The 27,029-nt window shown below is 21.7% G+C and overlaps 1 protein-coding gene across 6 annotated transcripts in view; it reads right to left on the reverse strand.

The window, feature by feature from the left end:
* The window catches only part of Mad (MAX dimerization protein), a 409,447-nt gene that overhangs the window by 36,236 nt on the left and 346,182 nt on the right, over positions 1-27,029 (reverse strand). For 4 of the 6 annotated variants that reach the window (XM_026445284.1, XM_026445282.1, XM_026445281.1 and 1 more), the window contains one exon: positions 25,517-25,522. In XM_026445284.1, coding sequence (XP_026301069.1) covers positions 25,517-25,522 — 6 coding nt within the window. 6 annotated transcript variants of the gene reach the window in all.

Genomic DNA, 27,029 nt, shown 5'->3' on the forward strand with positions numbered 1-27,029 from the left:
TAAATATAATGTCGATTTATATCTTGATGATATTTATTATTATTAATAACACTATTATTATTTTATCACAAATATATGATGCAAAAAAATTATTTTAGATTATAATTCAAAATTAACACTAATTTTTAATGAAAAAAAGTTATTGATAGCATTCAAATAGGATGGGAACTGTCAAATATATAGTTATAAATCTAAAAATCATTTAAATTATTTAAATATCTATTACAAACACATTTTTATAAATATCTTAAAAATTAAATAGTAAAAAATGATAAAAAATGTTTTAAAGTTCTAAATTTTTAAATTTGATATTCTATCTTGGATTTTTATTTTTAAAGTAAAATTAATCTATCTAATCTATCTAATCTTCAATCCTAGCAAAGATGATATAAACTATAAAGATGATAGTGATGAAATTTTAATTTTTTTTTTTAAATCTTAGATAGATATTTCAATTAATTGTAAGAACTTGTTACCAAAATATTTTAATTATTTTAATTCAAATTTATCACTCCAATTTTACGATAACATGAAGATACACGTTACGGTAAATGAATACAAAGAATTGTGATATTGTATACATGATACATAGAATGTTATTATATACATTATAGCTAATCTTTCGATGATACTGGTACTTTAAATATTCTTATCTAATTTTATATTTAGCTTGAATAAAATGAATGTTCTCTGATTTGTTTATATTTTTCATAAGATAATAATTTTTTTGAAAAAACAATTTTTTCTGGTATATTGTTAATTTTATCTATATAAAATGTCCAAAATTATTAGATTGGATTGCAAAAAATATCTCAATATAACAAAGATATATGAATTTATAGAATCTTTTATATTAGAAGGAAAAAAAAAAAGAAACTTGATTTGACATGTATTAAAAATTTGTTAAAATAGAAATTGGTAAAATTACAAAATTCGAAGTGATTTAATTTTTAGCTTTTCTTAATTTTAAAATGGATAAAATAATATTTTATATCTGAATTTGAAAAAAAATTCTGGTATCAAAATCAAAAAATATAATATATAGTTTTATTAAAAAATGAGAACTTTATTTAATAGTGATTAACGCAATAACATATTTTAATTTAAATTAATAATTTTTTATTTCTAATTCTTTTACGATTAAGATTTTTTTATAAATAATGAAAAATTCTTTTTTTATCAAATATTTATAATAAACATATTTTACAATGTTTTCAAGAGAAGATACAATGTATTAAAATTTGTTACAAGAAAAAAAAATTTATTTATTAAAATGTATATTTTATATGAAATTATACATTATAATATTAAGCACATAAGAAATAATAATTATATCTATCACTAAATCAATTATTTATATATTATTTTTTAATAAATTAAATTAAAAAAAATCAAAAAATTATCAAAATATTTTTGAAAATTTAACAAATAACCAGAACAAAATGAAAAATCTAGTATTCTTTCTTTATCTAATTTAACCAATCAATTTTAATTTATAATTTCTTTTAATAAATCAAATAAATTTCTTTTAATAAATCAAAATAAAAATATAATTAATAAATCATCAATGAAATACATTACATTTTCCTAATAACATTATCACAATAAATAATGACAAGAAAACAATACAAAAACGACAAACAGAAATTGCGAAAACAATATTATAAGAACTCCAGAAAAATTCTTGCAAAATTCTTTTTTTCTTCAAAATTAAAATAAACGAAGACCAAGAGAAAAAAGAAAAAAAAGGGGGGAAGAGAAACGATTTCTTTTCGAGACAACGAAAAAAAGTAAGAGAGAAATGACGAAGAAAAAAGAAATTTCGCAGACTTAACGGAATAGAGAACGAGGGGCACGGGTATTGAAAGACGTCGTTAAAGTGAAATTAATCGTGATCCGTGGTTGAGGAGGGGGAGACTCCGTTTCGCCGTAATTAATCGGCTGTTTCGCCAACTTTAATTGTTGGACAGCGGAGATACATGGTGATCCTCCCAATCTCTCGAGTGCTTTAGTATTCTCTCGATCCTTTTTCCCGATCCAGATAACAATTTTTCGATACATTATTCTAGGAAATAAATGAAGAAATATTTTATTTCTTTCTTTATTTTGTGTATATATTTCTTATTTTAGTATTTTGAAAAGATTATATAGATTAATATATTTGTGAGATGCAACAAATATAAAAATTATTAGGAAAAATGTAATTGAAATTTATTTTTTAGATTATAAATTATTGAAGTTTATATTAAATAAAACGGAGATAGAATGGAATAATTCTATCTTTATTACATAATTATTTTACATAATTATTTTTTATCTAATATAAATTTCGATTATTTATAACTTAATAAATAAACTTCAATCAATTAACTTTTTTTTATCAACTTTTATTTTTATGTTGTTTTGACTTGAGAAGTAGAATTGATCATAAAAAGTGTCCCATATATTAATATCCTGTTTTTAATTAATATTTTAATATTTTATTATTTTCTTTGTTGATTGTTCTTGACATGTTGCCATTAAATATTAAAAAATAATTTAGTACAGATTTAATTTTTTTTCTTAAATATAAAACATGAATAAAAGTAAGAATTTTTAAAGGATTATAAATTCTTAAATATTTTCTTACTAAAAAATCAATACAAAATACAATTTTTTATTGATTGTTGCAAATGAAATGATTAATTCTTAATATTTTTATATTAATTTTTAACATTTCGCTTTATTGAAAATAATATTATTTAAAATTCAATAAATTTTGTATATATTAATTCAATGCAAGATTACAATTAAAATTTTTAATTAATTGTATTAATAATTCCTTAGTTTATTTTTTATGTTTGTAGATTTTAAATATAATTTTTTGGAAAGCTTTATTGAATTAATCCATTTTAAATTTTTATGTTGAATTTGAATTTTTCTGTATAAGAAAAAAATTAAATCCAATGCAAAAACAGTTTCATATTTTAATATATAATTTATCTTTTTATAATAAAATTTTGTTATTAAAATATTCTTGAAATTGTATTCAGTTATAATAATATAATAATAGTTTAAATTAATATTAAAAATATTACTAAAAATATTATTTAGTATATATTTATTCATTATTCTGAATGATTTTACATTTGTAAAATTGATCATTTCATATATAAAAATGTTTTGTAAAAATTAAGTATTTTTTAGATTAAATAATTATCTTGTTAAATGATTATAGAGAAAATATTATATAATAAAATAATATGATGAAATAAAATCAAATATTATTGATAAAATATTGAACATTTTCCAATATTTATAAAATATATTTGTATTTATTTTATATAAATAAAAGTTCTCTTGCATATATTAATTTTGCATATATTAACGATTATCACAATTTTAAATAGAAAAATTTTAAAAAAATTCTAAAAAATATTCCATATTTTAATAGTATTATAAATAATAATCTAAAAATACTATTTCCAATAAAAATATTTATATGATTGAAAAATAATTCATAATTGCAGATGAGTTAAAATACATATTTCGTCCTTTTAATTTTTAAACAAAAAAGGAAAAATACCAATAATAAAGAAAATACTAATAAAAAAGAAATTGGATGCTTATTAAATGAATATGTAATGAACTATATATATATTGATTTTGAACAAATCTCGTAATGACTCAATATTATTGTTATAAAAATCTAAGTGACGATAAGAATTCGAACTTAACTTAATGACATATTTAACTCACCCTTTTTATAGTGTCGGCTATAGATATAAAATTGATCGCCGAGAAATATTTGAATGTTTTTTTGTTTTTATCATTTAATGTCAAAAATCAATATTTTGAAAATCCATTTGAATTTAATTATGATGAAAAAGCATTCGAGAATTTTTTTACAGTTCTTACTTGATACTTTCTTATACCTTGAATCACGAAAGAGATTCAAATAAATTATTAAATATATTAATATATTTATAAAATATTTTTGGAAAATTGATTCTAATGATCATCATAATGAGTACAAATTTATTTGAGTTAAGTCAATTTAATTAAATTATTATATATTTGACAACATAATAAGATAACAAAAAATTTAAAAATATAAAAAAGATAATATAAAATTTAAAACAATAATTATTTTTTTATTATTAATTTATTATTTTATATTAAAATTTCGAAAATTAATAAAATTTATTAATAATAAATATATTGATATACCATATGATAGAATATAAAATGTTTCAACATTTTATTTCAACATTTCATTAATTAATTTTAATAATAATATTTATAGGATGTTAATATTTTCGGATACGATATTTCACAAATATATGTTAAGTTAAAATTTATTTATTAAGTAATTTATTTTATTTTTTATTTTATTTATATTTAAATTTATATTTAAATCAAAAGAGATAGAAATAGAATAAAATAATGATCTAACAGAGATAGATCTGTCTTATTAAATTTCTGTCTGTCTCTCTCTCTCTCTCTCTCTCTCTCTCTCTCTCTCTCTCTCTCTCTCTCTCTCTCTGTCTCATTTCATTTATTACAAGTTATAAATATTTATATTTTAATAAATAAATTTTAACTAATATTTTTGTATACGAACCCTTATTTTGTGTTTGTTTCGGTTTTTAAAATTAAAATCTTTCAAAGATTCTATGAATATATTAATATTTTATATATTAAATGTTAACATATAAATGAAAAACTGAAAGATATTTTCTATATAGATATTTTCTATATCTGATATTAAAAACTTTAATGATAAAAGAATAATTATATTTTATTTTATTTGTTTTACATTTTATGGAATTTTATCAATAGGAAAGAATTAACAAAATAAATAAAATAATTCTCAATAATTAATTCACAATCACTTTAAATCTTGATTTTCTAATTGTTAATGATTGTTAAATTTTTGAGTTTATGAAATTTATAGAGAATTGAAATTTTCTAAATTCAAAGTTGTTTATAAATTAAATGAAATTATCCATATATCTGTATATTTTTATTGAATATATTTCTTCTATTTTCAGAATTTTAGAAATTCTGAAAATCTAAGTTGAAAAATAAAATGGAAAAGTCATAAAGTCTGGTGAAAATCATCATTTGATTTTGATCTGATAAAAACTCATTGTGATGCATAAGTTTGACATTCTTTTATGATGGAAAAGCAGAATCTGTCGATTCCCGACTATTTTATAGACCTATCGTAAAATCGTATGGTTGGTATGCATAAGTTTCAGTATAGTCTCATTCGGTTTCATCCTTAAAGTTTCACCCTAATTTCAGAACGATACCTATAAATTTCGCATAAAGAACACGTGACGTCTATAAAAAGTATATGGAATAAAACTAAAAAAATTTTCATTTATATTTATAACAAATATTATCAACTTTATTAATTGCTAATAACTAAAAGACGAATCAAAAAATTTTTCATTTGCTTTTTATCTTATTTTGTGTTAAAGTATTATTCAAGTAATTAAATTTCTTATTTTTAGGTCTATTTTTGTATTATTCTAAGTCTTAAAAAAAATCTGAAAAAATTCTGAAATATTTATCGAAATTTCTAATTTGGTGTACAAATGGTTGTTAAGTAAAAATTAAAATTAAAATTATTTTTAATATAAATAAAAGTAAAAAATTTCGAAGAATTTTATCAACGGAATTTATTATATTTAAAATTGATTCTCAATAACTAAATTTGAGGAAAATAACAAAACACTATGTGACACATAATAGTAAACGTGTTATTGAATTTATACAAATTTAATATAATAATGACGAAAAATATGAAAAATAGTATATCCAATTATGATATAAAATATTTAATAACTTAATAATGGTGATTTTAGATTAATCCAGAAAGCCATTTTTATGCATATTTCATCGCTATGGGATGAAATATTTTGAAACGAATTTATGAGAAAAATTAATTCCGTTATTTCGTACGGTTTAATAGCTTAATTCAAATTTCTCCCCCTCTGTTGTTCCTATTTCCATTCATTTTTGCGAAGAACGTCAAGTACGATTAAAATCACGAATAAGCTTTGCTATAATTTATCTCTTGAGTTCCAAAGTTTCCAGTGATGAACGTCACATCTCAGCTCAACATAATAAACGAAACTTATTCATTTTCATTAACGCTTCCACAGTTTATCCGCTTCTTGTTCTATCGCATTCTCTGTCAAACGAAAGGGAATGCATAATTTCAACTTAGAATGACAAATAAGAGACAAATAAATACGAAACTTTATCAGTCAATTAGAGTAATTTCAATTGATACTTGGTAGAGAAAAGATCTTTATATTGGAAAATCTTTAGTAAGAAATCTCTATTATCTTATAATTGAATATATTATAAACATTAGATCCTTTTAAATAGGAATTTTAATCAGTTAGGAAAAAAAGAATTCTTATCATGGATAAATCATATTCTTTGAAATAAGTTCTTTAAAGCAAATTAAATTTAAAATTATAATTTTGAAAAATTTTGTATAAAATTAAGATAAGAAAGAGTTGAATTAAACGTATTATGTTATGATGCAAATATATATATATATATATATATAAAATCATATGCAATCATTTCACTTCAAGCAATAATATTACATAAAGTAAAATATTAAAATTAAAATTAAAAATGTTAAAAATTTTATACATATAAAAATCAGGATAAAAATTTAATTATATCATATTCATTATAAATTAATTATATTATGATTTTTTATATGAAATATTAAAATTAAAATTAACTATTAAAAATATTATGTAGAAATAATTTAAAAATTGAATTGCATATATTTTTCATAAATTAATTATATTATGACATAACTCTTTTATGTAGCAATATAGTAAAATCAACAAAAATTATAATTTTCAAATTTAATAAATTAAATGTGAAATTACAAAAAAAGAGAGAAGAATTTAATTGTATGTATCAAATTCATCATAAGGTATTATAATTTTAATTATAAATTATAATTTAAATTATCAATTTTAAAAATTTAGTTTATACAAATTTAAAAAAAATATATAAATTAAATAAACTTCAAAATTAATTAAATCATAATATAAGTCTTTTACAGATTATTAATATTATAAAGTATTAAAATTACCATTTCCAAATTTAAAGAAATTTTATATAGAATCGTAAAAATTGTAGAAGAACAGAAGAAAAAAAAAAGTAATTCGTATATTATAAATTTTCGATGATATTTTGAAATATTTACAAACATCTCAAATTCGTTATTCCATCATAAATTTTCAAACTCAAATCTCCGACGCAAGATCCCACTAAATAATTCCATCACTCGTTACCGCATAATAAATCGACACAGCGTACTTCAATCTCTCCCAAAGCATCTAATCAACTCGCAGCCGAACAAAAGTACCATTCCTCGAGCTCTCTTCTTCCACATCAACACCAAAGTTCCCACAGGCGGAACCTATGTCGAACTTTATTTATTTATCAAATAATAGACAAGCGGAAAGCACGCGGAGCCAACCAAACGCTTCACGAGAATCGAGAAATTAATTCAAGACGAGGATGCAGACGAGGGACTTGATGTCATTCACGTCGCGAGGATACTATCGGGACTTCCTTCGAGTTTCGAGGATCGAGTCAGAATGTAATCTCTTTCCATTTCGAACACGGTAACGCGGTGTTGGGGCAATCGAGGGATTGCGATGAAATGTTTATAATGATGGAAACGCAAGCATGCGATCCGAATAAAATCTCAAACTCGTTTGCATGCAAATTCGGATTCGAGTATTTTGCGATCATATTTTTTTACTTCTTTATTCGTCTTTCGATGCGTTCTTCAGCTACTTTTATTCGCGTATTTTGTTTCGATCTTTATTCGTTCTCTTTTCGTTCGAATATGCACCCTCTGGTGAATAATCATTTAAACGCTTGGATCGTCATTAAAAATTATAAAATATATAATATGCTGTTAATATATGCGTAAGATATTTTTGCAAAATTATTTTAGAAATCAAAATGAACACGAAAATACATGTATTTATCAAAAGTTACTGTTCTCAGATCTTGATGATTTTTCAATATATCGAAAAAGTCTCAATAGCGAAAATTTTATTTCTCATTCATTGTTCTTTGAAAAAATAAACATAACAAAAATAAAAATAAAAATTTTTCGAAAGAGTTTAGATTAGATCAGGTTATTGTTAAAATTGAATCGATCAAATTAAAAAATTAGTTCAAATTTAGTGTAAAAATCATTAAATCGACAAATTAAATAAATGAATTTTTATTTAATTTTTTGATTTGAGGTGGAATTAATATAAGATTGATTGATGTCAAAAAAAATTTATTCCTAATAATTCCTAGTTTCATAATTTATAGATTAGATTAAATTAATAATTTTTTAATAAACCAACATAATTTAACTAAATTATTTTTGTCAATAACTTTTTAATAACAATTGTTAAGTAAAACTTTAAAAACAATGTTATATGTGATTTTGATAACATTAAAAAATTATCAAAGGATGATATTTTTGTATAAATATTTATTAAATGTTGATTGTTAATTATATTGTAAATATTAAATTATAACATATTAGATGATCAATTTATAAATATATAAAATCATTTAAAAAAAAATTTTTTATATATTGAATTTAAATTATTGTTGAAAACTTTATTAAAACATTTTTTATTAAAACTTCTTGTTCAATGAAAAATTTATAACATTTATAAACATTTTTTAACATTTATAAAATTATTAATATTTATAATATTTAAAATTCTTTACGATTTCATTATATTATCAAACAATTAAAACTAATTATTGAAAGTTTTCTTTTTTGTATCACATATACTATTCGAATAATTTATGATTAATTCCTAAAATTTCATATATTGTTTATTATTTTTATTTATATCATATATTATTTATAATAGAAACTTTATATTCGTCATTAATCCATTCTTGAAGAATAAACAAATAAAATCAATTTTCATAAGAATTATCGAAAAAAATAATTAACGAAGAAAGAAATCGAGCCAAGAAATCAAATAAATAAAATTTCAAACAAAAGTTTAACTTTTATTGAAAAGTAATGATGGCAGAAAATGAATCATGCAGTGAAAAATTTTTGATGACAAATATTTAATTTTTGAACAAATATCGAAACATTTTCTTGTTGAAAAAATATTTGATGAATAAAGGTAGATAAATAAAATGAAAAAGGCAGAGATTCTATTCCAAAATTTTATATATATTTGAATGATATAGTATTGTTATGATATGATATAATATTGTTGTTATTACACGAACGATATTGCATCGAAAAATATTTCGAATATGGAAAAAATTAATTGTTACGCATCGATCGATTTCATGTATATACTTTTTTATCGCCTCGGGTATGTTGGGTATACTATTTTGAAAATTTTATGGAGAATCGAGGGTGGTTTCTAGAGATAAGAGGATGGGCATGAGGATACGGTGGGTCCAGATTAGTGGAATATAGGAATGGTAATATAAAGGAATTGTGATACGAGGATTTCGAGGATCATTTCTTCCCTGTTTTGTTAGTGAATGTTTTGAAATCTGGAATTTTTATGGATTTTCAGAAATTCGAAATTTTATGATATTTGGTGGTGATTGGTTTATTCTAAATTTTCGTTGAAAAAATGTTAGAATTTGAATAGTTGAGGATGATTGCATATAAGAGAATGTGTCAAATAAAATTTCTTTAAAAAATTTAAAAAATTTGTTAACAAACTATAACGATAATATACTTTTTATAACATATTTTATTTTTTACTTAAAAATATTTCTTATATTTAATTAAATATTATTTTTTAATTGAACTAAATTGAAATTCAATTCATTTAATCAATATTAAATCTTTAAATTTAGTAAAGATTATCTGAGATTTATTTCATGATTCAACAATTATCTATTATAAAAATGAGGTGATTTATTATAAAAAATTAATTTGATATAATCGATTGCAAATTATATTTTTAATTTAAAAAATAAGAATGAATAAATTCTGTTATACATATACATATATACACACATAAAACATAAATAAATTAGTAAAATAATCAATAAATAAATATATAAAATGTAATTTTTTAAATTACATAACTAGATTGCGAATATTTATGTAAAAATTAAAATTTTATAAATTTAACTTAAAAAAAAAATAGAATTTAAGTTATAAAAATAAAACCAATAATTTATTTCATTTTTAAATATCATATTTTATAAATACATCATTTGAATATTTCATATCTTTTTACATATCACACATTTTATAAATCTTTATATATTTAAATTTTTCATAAATATTCACGTATAATTATATGAAATTATAAAATGATTTCGATATTGAAATTTAACAATATATCTATACTATTTACATAAGATATTGAATTTCTATAATATAATTTTGAAATCGTTTATAATCATTCCATCCAATCAGAAGTTTGTATTCGTGCTTTACTTTATTGACTCTATTTCTCGATATCCACGGAATTCTATTCGGTTTTCAATTTTCGAAATTGAATATGTAACGCTTCTCGTATATACACGCGAAATGCACCCGAATCTAGTTACGCAGGAAATTTTATCAATAATGATAGCACGATGATAGCATGATACGATGATCGTTATGATATGAAAATCATTATCGATGTTGAGATATACGTTTATGCGATGTTTCCTTTAATGAATTTATTTGTAATTTTACGAACGTTTGTAATGTTATAGGAATTTTAATTTAATGTTAACATTATACAATTGTAAAGTGCAATCTAGGGAGCAATAAATCAATGCAACATTTATCGAACGCATATTCATAGAATATATAAATATAATAACTATGCAGCAAATTAATTTAAATAATCTTTCCATGAATTGTTATTTATGCAAGTGGTTTATTCAGTTTTAAATAAAAAGAAATGAAGTGAAAAAAATATCTTAATTTATAAAAATTTTCTTTTTCAATTTAGTTTTAAAATTTAAACTATTTTAATGAAATTGAAAGAAAAGGGAAACATATTGTAAATTATAATTTTAAAAATAGAGAAGTTAAAAAGAAAAATATAAATGATGAATATTTTAGAACTATATAATCAAAAAAAAAGAAAAAACAAATTTGTATTCATATTATCAAAAAAAATATTATATACTGCAAGTTATTTTATAATCAATTTTCTTTTAATAATAGGATAGTATTGCTGTAAAATTTTTATTTTATTTGTAAATATGTAGATATAATATAATATATATGTTATATGATATATATTTATTTGCTATTTTGACTTGTGAATTCTTTCTTTAAAAATATCTTCTTAAATTATAATTTTTATAAAATTGGTATATATAACATCTTTCTTTATTTATAAAGTACATTAAAAATTACATTAAAAAAAGCTAAAAATTTAGTAAAAATTTCAATGAATAAAAATTTTCTACGTTTCATTTTTCACTAACAAAAAAAAACAATAAAACTTTCTTGATTATTTAATTACTTAATGATAAGTAATAATTTTTATAATAGATATTATTGCGTTAAATATTAGATATTATTGAAAAAGAATTATAATAATTATAATAATAATATATAATTCAAATACATAATTCAATTCTTGATTCATTCTTTGCCAATCTATATAATCTATAATACAATAATTATATAATAATCTGATCACTCATTAGAGTTACTTTATAGAGTAATCATTTTTTGAAGAACTACTAATATAATAAAAATAATTAATAATTATAAGATAATAATATAAAAAAAAAAAAAATAATAAATTTAAAATTTCCAATGTGATTTATTCAAATTGTCATTTTTGAATTATAGAATTCTTCTTTAATTATAATTTTAATGAAATTCAATATTCATTTTTTATCCTGTTAAATACAACAAATATATTATTTCAGCAAATAAAAATTTGTTTTCCACATTTTATTAAAAATCTCTTGTTACTTTATGAGAATAATAAAATTTTTTTAAAAATTATGTGATTAATAATTCAAATAATATATAAAAAAAAAAAATTTAAAACTTCCGACTGATACTTATAAGCCTTTTCTCAATTATAATTTTAATAAAACCAGTATTCACAACTTTCTCTGCCAATAAACAAAATAAAAATTACTATTTTGGAAAATAAAAATTTGTTTTTCTACATTTCGTTTTTCATCAACAGAAAAAAGCGACGAAACTTTTAATTACTTGACAATAACGCATAAAGGTTTTTAAAAAGACGAAAGCAACATTCATCAAAAGAACTCTCGTCCACTCACTCGGTTTTCACAGACAACTTCGTTTCCAGATCATCGACGGCATCAACGAATTTCTACGCGAAACCTTTTCACGATTTCATCATCCGATATTTTTCATTTTTAGAAAAAGTATCACGCCCATCCTCGTCTAATCATCTTCAGACTAGTAACTAAATTGCGTTTTGTATCAGCTACGAATTTGGAAAAGCGAGCGAAGAACGAGAGATAAATGGGCACTGGGAATCTCGAGAACGAGATCCATAGAAACAAGAAATTATTTAATTAAAAATTAACGCGATTAAATGCAGTACAAATATATGATCAGGATGGAGGAAAAGGAACACGATGTACAAGGATGATTAATACGATGAGATTTTATTTCTTTTTTAATTCGTGCCGACGTATCTTACATAGTGTGACAATTAGGAGAACTTGGAAGAAACTTTAAGAAATTTAATTAGAAGGGAATGGAAATTTTATTTCTTTTTTAAAAGTTAGATCTTTTTATTAAAAGATTGTGAATGTTGAAATGAAAAATGAAATATTCTTATTATTCGAGATTTTAATTTTGGAAAATGTTTTCGTAATGATAAATATTTGATTGAAATATACTTATGTTTACATAATTATACACTTTTTCATTGTATAATTATGATAACAATTATTAATATTAAAATTATATAACATATTATATAACATTACATTATTTAATTAAATATTCAATAACTCCAAAAAGTATTGATACGCCTTTTAGAACATAATTTTTATATAATTGGACTTAATATTTTGAATGAATGTAATGTTAATAAAGCAACGAAATAATGTTCATAAGCGATTTCGATAAAATTTTTAGCATGTATATAATTGATATAAATCAACAAAATATATTTTATAAATTTTTATTAAAGATTTAAAAATGATGTCAAAAATAATCTTTATTATTTTTTTCATGATTCTGATAGATTGCAATTTTTTTGAAGTTTTTTTTTAAATGCCATTCAATAAATTAAATAATTTTTTTAACATTTCAAAACAATTAAATCTGATTTTAAAAATATTATTGTGTATTAAAATATGCCAATACTTCTTAGAGTTATTATATTAACAACAAATGATTAAAGTGAAAAATAGAATTGTAAAAATAATTAAATATAAATAAATATATATAATGATTCCTGACTTAATAAAAATTAATTTTAATTTTATTAAATATATATATATATTTTTTTAATAATTGCAAAAATAAAAAATCTGAAACTGATTAATTTTATTATATTGGTAACTTTATTGTAATATTAATATTATGAATAATATTATATGGAAAAGTAGTTTCCATAGAATAATGTGATATTACAATATTTATTTATTTATATTTTTTTAAATAAATCCTAAAATTAATCTAAATTTCTTTCAGGAAAGATTTTATATTATTTTTACATAATTACATAAAAAATTATTATAAGAAATTAATCATAAATGAACATAAATATAAAATATTATTCTTTGTTCTATTTATCATTAAAAATTGAATTAATTTTCAATGCTTTGAATATTTATAATGTTTTTTATGTTTTTCATAAAAAGATAAAATTTCAAATACAAAATGAAATTAGATAAATTACATTGAAAGACATATTTAATCTCAATTAAATAATAATGAAATATAAAACTATAAAAGTATCAATTAAACTCACGATCCTATAATACCAATTAAATAAGATTAAATTTAAAAAGTAGCAGATTGCAATAAAGTATTTAATTCTACCATAAAGTATCATGGAAATCGTTTAAGAAATTACTTATTCACTAAGTAGGAAGATTCATCAAAGAGTTAAATATTAAGCTGTTAAGTACCACTAGAATTTATTATTTCCTATAAAAAGTACTTTGAAATTCTTTTTCATTCCTCAATTGCTTCGTTTTATCCAAGAATTCTAATTCAAATATCATATCATTTCAATTATAAAGAGAAAATGTTATAAATATATTTTTTTATTTTATATTTAACAAATTTTCGAAATATGCCTTCGATCGGCATGAAAGAGAAAAATCGAAGAGGCGGAAGTTGGGGAAGCTTAACATGGCCACTGCCGCCTTCCACCTCGGAGAATTATGTGATACTTTGATTCAAAACACGTTTCTCCGTTAGACCGTAAAAAACTAGAACAAACATGTTTGTCACGTGTTACGTGCTCTGCAAAACATTTCCAGCTGACTTCAAAGAGATTTAAAATTATTTCTATACTAGCGTGTCATAAAAACAAGCCGATCATTTTTCCCCGTATCTGAAATCCTTCGTATTAACATCCTTTGATCATATCATTTAGATTTTAATGAAAATTAATATATTCTTTTTGTTGAATATTTTGAAAAAGTTTTTTAAATAAATCTTTTGATTATATGATTTAAATTTTAATGAAAATTTATATATTCTTTAATGAATATTTTAAAGAAACTTTTATCAATTAAATTAAAAAACTTACTGGATAATGAAATATAGAAATTAAGTAACTATGATAGAGAAGTTAGTGATCACGAATCTTTCATAATTTTAAAAAATTTGGAATAATAAAAAAATTTAAAACGGATAAAATTCTAAAAGGATACTATAGTGTGCGTGATAACATAAGATTGATATTATAAAAAAATATTTTAATTATAAAAAAAGTATTTATCTAAAAATATATTTAAATATATGCTATATATTATGTATATGCTATGTATACTATATTTATCAAATTATATATATTTATGTATATATATTTATCACATTTATTATCATAGAAATATTAATATTGTTAAATTATAGTTAAATTATTATGTTATTAAATATATATTGTAATCTATAATAAAAAAATATTAATATATATATTATACGATGCAATATAATATATGAATCGAATATGAATATTTATTGTCTTATAAGTTTACAATAGATATCTATATCTAGTTGATAATATAAAAAAACAAGATATGAAAAATTAAATTGTCTATTATTTAGAAATATATTATTTATATTATTTATTATATTATTTATTTATTGCAAAAAATTTATACATTGTATATTAATAGGGAATTACATTATTGAAATTTAAAGTTTTTTGTTTTAAATATATTTTATTGTATAATATTTCATTTAAATATTTAATAGTATATAAATAATAAAATAAATTTATTAACATATATATATATATAATTTATAATAATATTAAATGTATATAGATTATAAATTATATACCTATATTCAATATTATTTGCGATTGCTGAAATTATATACTTCTTTTTTAAATATTCCAATTTTTTATAGGATATTAATAAAATAATATTTTGATTATATTTATATATAATCCAAAGTATAATATACATACATAGTAATATACCTACATAGTAACTGATGTAATTATTCACTTTATTATATATTTTAGAAAGTAATTGTAACTTTCTTTCTTTCTCTATTTCTATGCGCATACGTGCGTACAATTGTGTATGTGTGTACTTTCAATTAGAAATAAAATTATGGTGACATAATAACATTTGTAATAACATTTCATTAAATAAAATAAATAATTGTAATAAATGTAAATTAAAAAATATATATAATAAATATTCTTTATATTTATTATATATTAATGAAATATTGCATTTTTAATAGTGAATCATTGAAAGGAATAAATTAAAAGTTGAATATTTTCTTAGTTTCTCGAATCGCGAAATAAGACAAAGACAATGTTTCCACCACAAATATCTCGAGAATATCTCAGATCGTATTTACGAAGATACGGCAGAAGTTTGGAATTTTCCGTGAAAACTCTAATCATCTTACACTTTGGGCCCTTAATCATGTTACGCGCTTTGTTGGTCCATGCCGAAGTTCATTGCAGCGTCGATGAAAGCTCGCCACTCAATCCTATTTTCGACTGGTTCGACTCGCTTCTTATCCGAATCACTCGTTTCTGTGAAACGCGCCTACTTAAATTATCATGGAATGAGATATCGCTAGATTGTTTGAAGTTTTAGACAATTTAGAATTTTACAATTGAATATAGTTTTTAATTTATATATATATATTTTTTTTTATGATTTATATTTTTCTATTTTTCTATTTTGTGGAACTTTTTTCTTGTTTTTTGAAACTTTTCTTTTGACTTTTTTACCTTTCGAACTTCTTTTACTTTTTTATATCTCTTTATATATATATTTCTATTTTGTTTTTTATTTATAGTTATTTTCTTTTATTTTTTTATTTAGGTTTTGTGGTACTTTTTTCACTTTTTTTTTCTACTTTCTTTATATTAAATTCATCACACAACCGAAAATATTGAAGTTTCCAATATTGTAAATAAATCAAAAGCAAAGGAATTATTATAAAAGCTTTCAATAATCAAAATGTATATGTTGGATTTCAATTTTAGTAAATATTGATTATCGAGATCATAAATATAAAGTAAACTGAACAATTTTTGTAAATTAAAAAATATTAATTCTACTATGAAATAAACTTTTACATCTTTAAATGAATAATGTTTTAGCCAAAATGAACTTTAAAAAATTTGGATATTTTTGAGCAATTCATATAAATCTTTTCACAAAAATATAACAATTTTTATATTTATTTCATTTCCATTTTTATCATAAAGTTCGAAAATATTAAAAATAATAAATATTATAAAGAATTATTAAAAATAAAAAATACATTTTTATTCTGAAATATTCAATATTCTTTTTTTAAAATAAAAATTATTTTTTTACATTAACAATAAACAATTCTATTTTTTTGCATTTATTTGATTTCTATTACATTTTCATCACTAAAAATATTCAATATTAAAAAATAAATTTTTAGTCCGAAATATTTAATATTCTCTTTTATCTAGATATTTTATTTCATGCTCTCTTTCAAAACTTAGTAATATCAAATATTAACAAACAAAAATAAATGTTTATTCTGGAATACTTAATATTTCTTTTTTCTAAGAATAGAATTTCATTATATATATTTTTTCATAAAACTATTAAAACTCAGAAATAGAAAATAAATTTTTATTTTCTTCAAAATGCTTGATACTTTCTTTTTCCTTTGATAAAAAAGTCTGATAAACATATTTCAATTATATCATATCTATGCCGAACCCTTATGATTCCATCCTGTCCCAAACAAAACCTTCGCAGCAAAGAGGTAGGTCGTATAAATATTTAAAAATCGCGTGAATCTCTATGCCGATCGAATGCAGTCGGTTATGTTTCTTCACGAAATAAACAGATGGAGGAAGAAAAATACGAATGTCATTCTATATGTACTCTCGCGTGACCAAAGTTTTACGCGATTTCCCAGGTTGACGATATAACAGTGTGACGATGCCAGGAAATTTGCCTATAAAATGCAGGTATATAATATCGGTCTAAATCACATAGTCTATGCCGATAGCACGTATAGACTTTTGCGTATCACGCACACTATCGTTGCCTATCCGCCATATTGGTAACGCTAAGTTATTCTAGAGATTGGCGCAACTCCAAAGATCTTCGCCACCGTTCGACACGAACCCATATGCTCTTCCTGTTTTCCCCGCCCTTCCCTTTCCGTTTCCCGTCTCTCTGCCTTTATGAAATTCATTTCATATTTTCCGTTGATTTCTAGGGAATTTTTTTTAGAAAATTTTTGATGTGGCTCTGAAAAATTTTTCTTCTTTAGTGAAAGATTATATACGATTGTACGAGTTGAAAATATATTTTATATGTTTAAGGTTTTTTCTTTATGAATTTTCTAATATACTGTTAATTTTAAATTAAATGTTGATGATTTTAAAATATTTGGTTTTGATTTATTTATGTGAAATTTACTTTTTATTCTTCTTTTTGAATTTTTCAATTTTGTTAATTTTGAATTGAAAATTTTAATTAAATTTTTGATTAGAAATTTTTAAATGTAACTATGTATTTTAATAAATTCGTATTCATAATTTCTTTTTTTTCAAATTTTCTTGTCTTTTATTTTCTTTATTTTTGTGAAAATTTTATAAATTTATCATTATATTTTTTATTTTTCGATTTTTTTTAATTTTGTTTATATTTATATTTATATTATATAAGAATAAAAAAACACATAATATTTTTATTAATTTTAAATTGAAAATATGTTAAATTTTTAATTTCTAATATATTTTTGTAAATTTATTATTATGATTTTTTTTCGAATTTAATTAAATTTTGAAGAGATTATGATTATTGATAGTAAAAAACATTTTTTCTTTTATAATTTTTGATAATATATTTGTAAATATTTATGTATTTATATATCTTTAAATTTTTTTCTTATATTTTCAAGATTAATTTTGAAAATATAGGAAATCTTTCTTTAAAATTATATTCTTAATTAAAAATACCATACCGAGAAAATTTACTATTAACTTTGAATAATGTCTTTTCTTATCTTTATTCATTATTAAAGTTTTTAAACAATCAAAAGTCTCAGGGAGTTACGATCAATTTCGAGTTATTTGCGGCGATTGCTAGAAATTTGTGTGTAAATTACTATTATTTCAGGAGTAGTGCGCACCGTACCTCTGTAACAGGGCTGAATCGTTAATCGAAAACGTTTACAATTTCGCAAATAATCCTGCTGGCGACGAAGGAGAGTTTCTTGGTCCGAGGAATATGTAAATGAGTAGCAACTTGTAGACATCCTTCCACCAGTCTCCCGGGGAAACATGCTAACTCAAGGAAATGTAGTTGAACCATATTCAAATTGGCATTCTGAGTCACGCGGGTCTGGAGTATGTAAAATGCCATCTTCGGTGTCTCAAACTCTATCCAATACGTCTGAAGTTACGTTTTCCCATGTAAAATATTCTTGATTAATTTCTTCGCTAAATTTTCTTTCCTCCAATTTTATGATTGATTAAAATTCTTCATCTTTGGTGTATCAATATTAAAATTAATAATTTTAATAATATAGAAGATTAATATGAAAAATATAAATTCTATATTATAGAAATAATAAATTGTGTAAGAATATTTAATTGCAAATTGAAGTTTTCAATATATGAATATTTAATATTAATTAAATTAATATTAAACAGTATTTATATTAATATTCTTATCTTATTATCTACAATTATAATTTTAAAGAGATTATAAAATTTCTAAGAAATCGATATTTTTTTATAAGGAACTTTATCATGAATATTTAATATCTATTTATTTGATTGAATTTTTTATATTGTAAATATTTATTTTCAAGAAACAAAAAAAAAATGATTTCATTGTCTTATTAAAATGAACTTATATAAAAATATATACAGGAATATCACAGATTATTTAATTATAATTAATATATTAATTAAAGTTGAGAATTACTGTTTTAAATATCTATTCTTTTTCTTCTTTCAATTTCTTTAAATTTCTAACAAATTAATGTATTATCTTATATTTAATATTTTAAATTTCTATAATTCTATAATTTAACATTTGAAGTTATATAGAATATAGCTTTAAAAAAAATTCTTATAACAATTCAAAAGTTCTGTAAAATTCTAAATACTTTTACATTTTCAGCCTATTACAATTTTTACTTATCTATCACATGAGATTACTTAAATTTATGTATGAAAATATAATTTATTACGAAATACATGAAAAGAAAAAATGAAATAAAAAGAAGTAGAAATAAAAGGAATAATATCAATTCGAAAATATGAAATGACAGTTAATTTCATTGATTGCTAATTATTTTTCTTATATAATAATTTATGAAAATATATTACAGAAAAATTCATCTTCTTTAAAAATTTTGATTTCAATGAAAATTTATATTTATGTAAAATATATTACTTTGTGCAATTTTGTGATTGATGAGAAGTCTTTTTTAAAGGTAAGACCGTTTCAATATTCCTTTTATTTTTCAATATTTTTTCATATTTCAAATAATATTTTATCTGGAAATTTTTTTATAATAAACACTAAATTCTAAATATTTTATTTAATTTAAAATTTTCCATTTTATATTATTAAAATTATATTTAAAAATATAAAAATTTATTAAAATTTTGAATCTTGATTTCGTTCTTTTTAAAATGATATTTCAATTAAAAATATTGTTCTACACATTAAAAAAAAAATATTAATTGGAATAAAATTTTCTTTTCAATAAAAATGTCTTTTAGAATATGTAGTAATTGATTTATAAACTTCTTCCTTATTTTCTCATATTATTTGAGATTTTTTAAAATTTAGTATTGATATCTATGAATACATTTATAATATTTACAATTTTTTTACTATAATACATAATACATTAATACTATAATACATTATTATAACTTATTACATTATTATATAACTTCATTGATTAGAATATCACTGATTCTATGTAATCTATTAAATAAAATCAACTAAAAGTAAAAAATTTGTATTTAGATTTTAGATTTATAATAATTGCTTAGTCTCATATTATTTTAATATAATATCACATTTAAAATAAATACTTAATTTTTCATAATCCAAAAGAACAAATTATTACTATTATTACTATTATAATATCATAAAAACGCGAATTCAAAGATCAATCAAATTTTTTTAAGATTATTATTATTAATAAACATAAGAAGAAAATCTTTTTTCTTAAAAAAGAAAGAAGAAAAAATAAATATTTTTGAATTTAAAAAAAAATGTTAAGATCTCACATGATTTCAAATTCAATCTAATAATCCAATCTCGAGTCATCCCTGAAAGAAAAATGTATAAAGCTAAAACAATGAAGAAAACCACTTACAACCTGTATACCATCAAGGACCTCATCAACCACCAAACTTCTAAAGAACAATCTCTAAAAAGAAGCCAGAAACTAAAGTGCACAGAGGCCCTCGCCTAGAGCAATTTAAATCACCGCTAGAGACCACGTCGACCTGATCGTAACCCCTTCCATCAATGCTTCCCCCGTGGCCGCAAATACCATCCCTCGCGACGAAGGGGGCGGTCGAGGGAATCGCCCTGTAAATTTGAGCGGAGGGGTGCGCCCGCGATTTCCTGGCGATACAAGTTGGTCGAACTCTGTGCTAAAAGCCAATCTCCAGCCAGCTGCGATTAGCGTGACCGTTCTCGTCGTCTTCGTCATCGTCAACGGAGTCAGCCGCAGCCTCGGGGACGAACTTCCGAGATAGATAATACTTCAGGATGTCCAAGTTGGAAGACCTCTCCCCTCTTTAACTCGGCTCTTTCCGCCCCCACCATTCCCTGCAATCGCAACCTGGGAAAGTAGCTTGGAATTACGGCCATCGGTAGGCGTGGATGTGTTTGTACTTCTATTTTCTGCGTGATTCAATTTATTTTCGTGACTACGAGAAAAGTCCATCGAGAACGTACCTACCTCGTAAAAGAGCTAGGTTAGGTTGGTCTGAGTAGCGATGGTCTAACTATATCGCGAATAAGTTAGATTAGATTAGAAAAAAATTGAATAATTTGTAAGAATACATTTCTTGAAATTTAATGAAACTTGATAGATTAAGAAGATTAAATTTTGAGAATGAAAAAAAGTCTTGTCTAATTTATATGAGTTTAAAAAAATATATAAAAATATATAAAAAATAAAAAGATGTAAATAAATATTGAGAAAACAATAGATTATTTCGTTTCTACATTTTAAAATATATATAAAGATTAAGTTATAAATAATTTTCATAAATATTATTTATATAATACATAAATTTAGATTAATAGAAACGTAATTTTTAAATTAGCATTTTAATTAGATTTTTAAATCAACATTTTTAAATTAAATGCAAATCTTTATACATCTTGACAAGAATAAATAGACTCATATTAATATAATAATATTAATAAAAATCAATAATATTCGAATATTTAGAAGTATTTGAAATACATATTAAATAAATATTCGAAGTGAATCAACTTTAGCATTAGATTTAATTTGGATTTAGATATATTATATTAAATTTGATCCTATCCTAGTCACAGGTAACTGTTCTTTTACTTTCTTTCTTCATTGTCTTTCTTCTTTTTCCTTCTTAAAATTCTTTTCATCTATGTTTTTTTTTTCGATTAGGCTCGATTTATGATAATGAGTTTTGAAATGAATTTTTAACTCTTTTGTCTCAACAAAGAAGGACACGATTTTGGAGATCGTGAAATTCTATTTTCTTATGGTGATCAGTTCTGTTTTTCAATCTAACAAAAATTCTTAGTGCTCGAGAAAATACAAGAGTTAGTTTGAAAATTGTGAAACTATCGATAGAAAGATTATCGTCATATTTTGTATTGTACTTTTAATGTTTCGAAATGGAATAAATTGCACTTACAGTGTATTAATTGTCATATTTTGTTTATTTAATTTTCAAAGAAATTATTATCAATTCTTAAAAATGCAATTTCAATTTTTGAGACATATATTTCTTGAAAACTTAAAATACACATCGTAAAATAAAATATAAACACTTTTCTCTATGTCATTTATAAGAAATTGAGAAAGAAATTATCAATAATTTAGATCACTTAATTTCTCAAATAACTGATGTATTTTAATCTCAATTTTTTGATATTTATCTGAACATATCTATTATATATATAGAAGAATAAAGATGAAAAAAATGTTAAATTGTTGGAGAACAGATTTAAAAAGAAAAGAAATAATAGAGAAGATTATTTAGATCTTAAGAAGATAGTTTAAATCCTAGTCCCTTTGTTTGGAAGTACAATTCAATGACAGAGATAAGAACTTTTCAGAAAAAGATGTATCTAAAGTACGTAGAACGAAGCTCATTAATTATTATTGAAATAAATTTTAAATAATTGAAGTATTTAAATATTGAATATTTAAAAGTTAATATTAATTTATTATTTTTTAATAAGAAGTTTTAAGAAATTGTCATTAAAAAATAAAATATTTATCGAAAAAAATAACATTATTATGAGATTAATATTAAAAATATTTTTCAACAATATTTTATCATTATATAATAGTAATAAGACATAAGAAATTTTGAAAATCGTTTATAACAAAACAAAAAATAAATTGAAAAAATTTATCTAATAAAACTAATCTTCATCGATCGGCGCATCTACGTGCTACAATGATCGATCTTTCGCGGGCGCCATGGGACAAACGATTCCGGTCGTTGCCACGAAGGATTAACAGAAATTTATGCAGCAACATCTGCCACCGGTGTCTCAGTATTCGCCCGTTGCTGATTCAATCGTGGCACGCAGCTGGGCCATCGCGCGGGATCGCGTTAACATCTTCGAAGTTGGCAGACGACTTAACATTTATCACGTGAGATTAATTAATGACAACGAGGCGGGACGTAAGCGTATATACCTGGCAAACGGTGCATATTCTCCTTCCTTCCAGTATCCTCTTTCTCTTTCTGCTTCCGTTTCACTTTTGCACGCGTCTTTCTCTCTCTCTCTCTCTCTCTTTCTCTCTTTCTCTCTTTCTCTCTCTTTCTCCGCTTAAATTATTCGTTCGCTCCGTCTCTTTCTTGTTTTCTCGAGACAGACGGCGAAAATGTTCTCGTCTCGAGAACATCTGGAGAACTCGATTTGCTCTTGATATGTATGTATGCATGTACTTAAGCGCATGTGTATGTACGTATTTCCTCCTGATCTCTTGCTTTCGACGATTCCTTTTTTCTTTAATTTTTTCGATGGTTTGTTATTGTCAGATGGTTTAAACTGTTTTATATTCTTTATTTTAACGGATTTATATTCAATAAACTTATGTTCTTGATATGAATTTATTTTTATACTTTCGTGATTATTTATGATTTATATACAAAGGATGATCAAAAAACTAAATTTTCCTCAATAATTAATTACATAAAAAAAAAAATTTAATATTTTTGTATATATAAAATATTTTCCGAAAGTATGATCTGATTTCTTTTGAAATTTGCTCTTGTATTAATTAATTCGTAGAAGTTTTTGGTGAACGAATAATAACGAAAGAAAAGATTTGAAAAAGTTTGAATAAAAAATTCTATATATGTAATAACAAATTAATGGATAATGTTATTAGAAAATGAACATTCGAGATAAATTTTGAAATATTTGAGTAAGATAGAATTCTAAAAGTTTCAATACAATTTCAAGGAATCGGATACTATCAAGCTATCACTTTTAATAATTGTACAAACTAATTGTATCCGATTATTGCCGAAGTCAATTTGCTTTTGGCAATATGAGCATATTGAAATCTTGACCGATTTTTTATATCTCAAAACTTAATTCTCTATATACATATAAAAATATGTAAAACTTTATAAATAAAGATTTCTTAATAAATAAAACTTCTTTATAAATAAAGAAAAATTTAGTTTGGATCTATCATCATAAACTGAATTATTGTATATACGAAAGAATATATTTTATATATTATAATTTAAAGAATATTTATTGTGTTTATAGAACTTTATATCTGTTATAATAATAATAATTTAAAGAATATATATTACAATTTAAAGAATATTTATTGTATTTGTAGAAGTTTATATCTATTATAATAATAATTTTATAAATCTAATAAATAATTTATTTACATATTCTAAAATATATCTAAGACTAGTCAATATTAAAATATTTCTAGTAAAGTTTAATATAAAAAAATTAATCTAAAAATACAATTGACTGGAAATTGGAATAAGATACTATGATGAAATATAAAAAAATACTATATTTTTCTAATAAATAGAATATTTAAGTAAGACTTTTAAGTATTTATAACATTATAATTATATATATATATATATCTATTTGTATATATATATTTATTATATTTTATTATGCTTAAAACTATTTAAGCAATGAAAGACAGCAAAATTCGGAATCAAAAATAGAAATTCATTCCTAAATTTTCTAAGATTTCTAAATGCATTAAATATAAACTATTATTTATCATTAATCTTCTAAATGATGGAATGGTTATTTTAATTCAGTTTCAAGTTTAATACTGTATGTTGTGTAACATAGTTTATCTTTTCTTCATGTAGAATTTATCCGAATTCTTTCTTTTAATGTTTCAAAATAGAAAAGATTTCAATCGAAAGCTTTTTAATCACATATCTTAAGCGATACGATAATCGATTTATGGCATTTTAGTATTTAGCAAAGCATTTGAACTCCGAAAGAACTCCATCCGTTCAGAGCAAAGTTCATTATCTTCAGCTGAAGATCTTCAATGTGAGAGAGTGAGTTTTCAAGTGACGAGAGTGAGAATTTAACATAAATCGCAACTTACAGAAAGCTGAAAACAAAAAAAGAAAACAAGATAGTCATGTAGCTTTAAAAAGATTATAAGAAATTATATAAGGCTACATTTTTAGTTAATACTAAATTTTTATTATATATCACGTTATTTTCAATATCGATAATTTTACTCAAATTGTTATATTGTAAAAAACAAATTATAATAATTAATATTTTTTTTATTCAAAGTAATTTTAATTTAGATAATTTAATTATTATTAAATTTAATCTAATTTAAAGTATCTTTAATTATATAATATTATATAAAATATATATTTAATAATTGAAGCTGAACTAGAATTCTTTCTCTTTTCTTAAATACTTATATGTAAAAAACTTATATTTTTTTAATAATCAGAATAATGTATTCAATTATTTTAATTTTTCGAAATATTTATTAATGTAGAACGATAAAATATTTGATTTATTTTTTATAAAAATTTTGTATAAAAGTTAAAAAATAAATAGAATATAAATGCAATTATTTCCAAATTATAAAAATATATGGTATGGTTTTAATTCTTATACCTATATTATATCTATATATAAATACATAAATACATAAAGTAATGAAACTATTATATTATATTATATTATATTATATATATAAATGTCATATATAAGTCTTGATATAAATTATTTAAATATTCAAAGAAAAGTAAAAAGGATGAATTTTTATATGTACTCTAAATGATTTATAATAATAATTTTTTATAATTTGATATATTAAAAACTATTTTTTAAATTTTTTAAAAACTATTAAACAATTTTATAATTTTTCTTTAATATTATTTTTTGTTCTATTTTTATATATAATTTTTAATATTCATTTTTAATTCGATAAAACACAAAGTCACATTCCCGAATATATAATTTGTCTTTTAAATTACACCATTATTCGAATATTCATGGAATTGTATGTAAAAACAATTTCCGCCAATCTAATATCTAAAAGAAAACACTAAACACTAAAAATTCTTATCTCTTAATAAGAAAACCAGCATCTCCTTCTTATCGAAATACAAAACTGTTAGTTGTTCCCATTAATTCTGTTGGAGTGTTCTTACTTTATCCACCCTAAATAAATTCTCCAAGATAACCATTGTCCGACAATCGTTTAAATTTTCCTCAACAATAATTCTTATAAATCTACCAAAATCCACAATTGTTCACATCGAAAATAATTATTCTCTTTTCTTATGCATGGACCTTTTATAAACGTATTTAACGTTTTTCGTCGTTAACTAATATCCAGAATAGAAAAAGAGAGAGAGAGAGAAAGAGGAAAAAGAAAGAAAGAAACAAAAAATATCGAAAATGCGACAGGAACAGCAACATTCGCTCGTAAACGATTTTTGTCCGTGAGAAAGGGGTGACACGGTTGAAATCGGGATTTTGATTGTGCAAGTTATCGTCGACGAGATCATCGTCGAGCGGCGCGAACGTCACCTCGGTGAAAAACGAGACGATCGTCTGTTTAATATACCGGGTGACCGGCGATAAAC

This window comes from Apis mellifera, linkage group LG15 (assembly GCF_003254395.2).
Source record: "Apis mellifera strain DH4 linkage group LG15, Amel_HAv3.1, whole genome shotgun sequence".
Classification (NCBI taxonomy): Eukaryota; Metazoa; Arthropoda; class Insecta; order Hymenoptera; family Apidae; genus Apis; species Apis mellifera.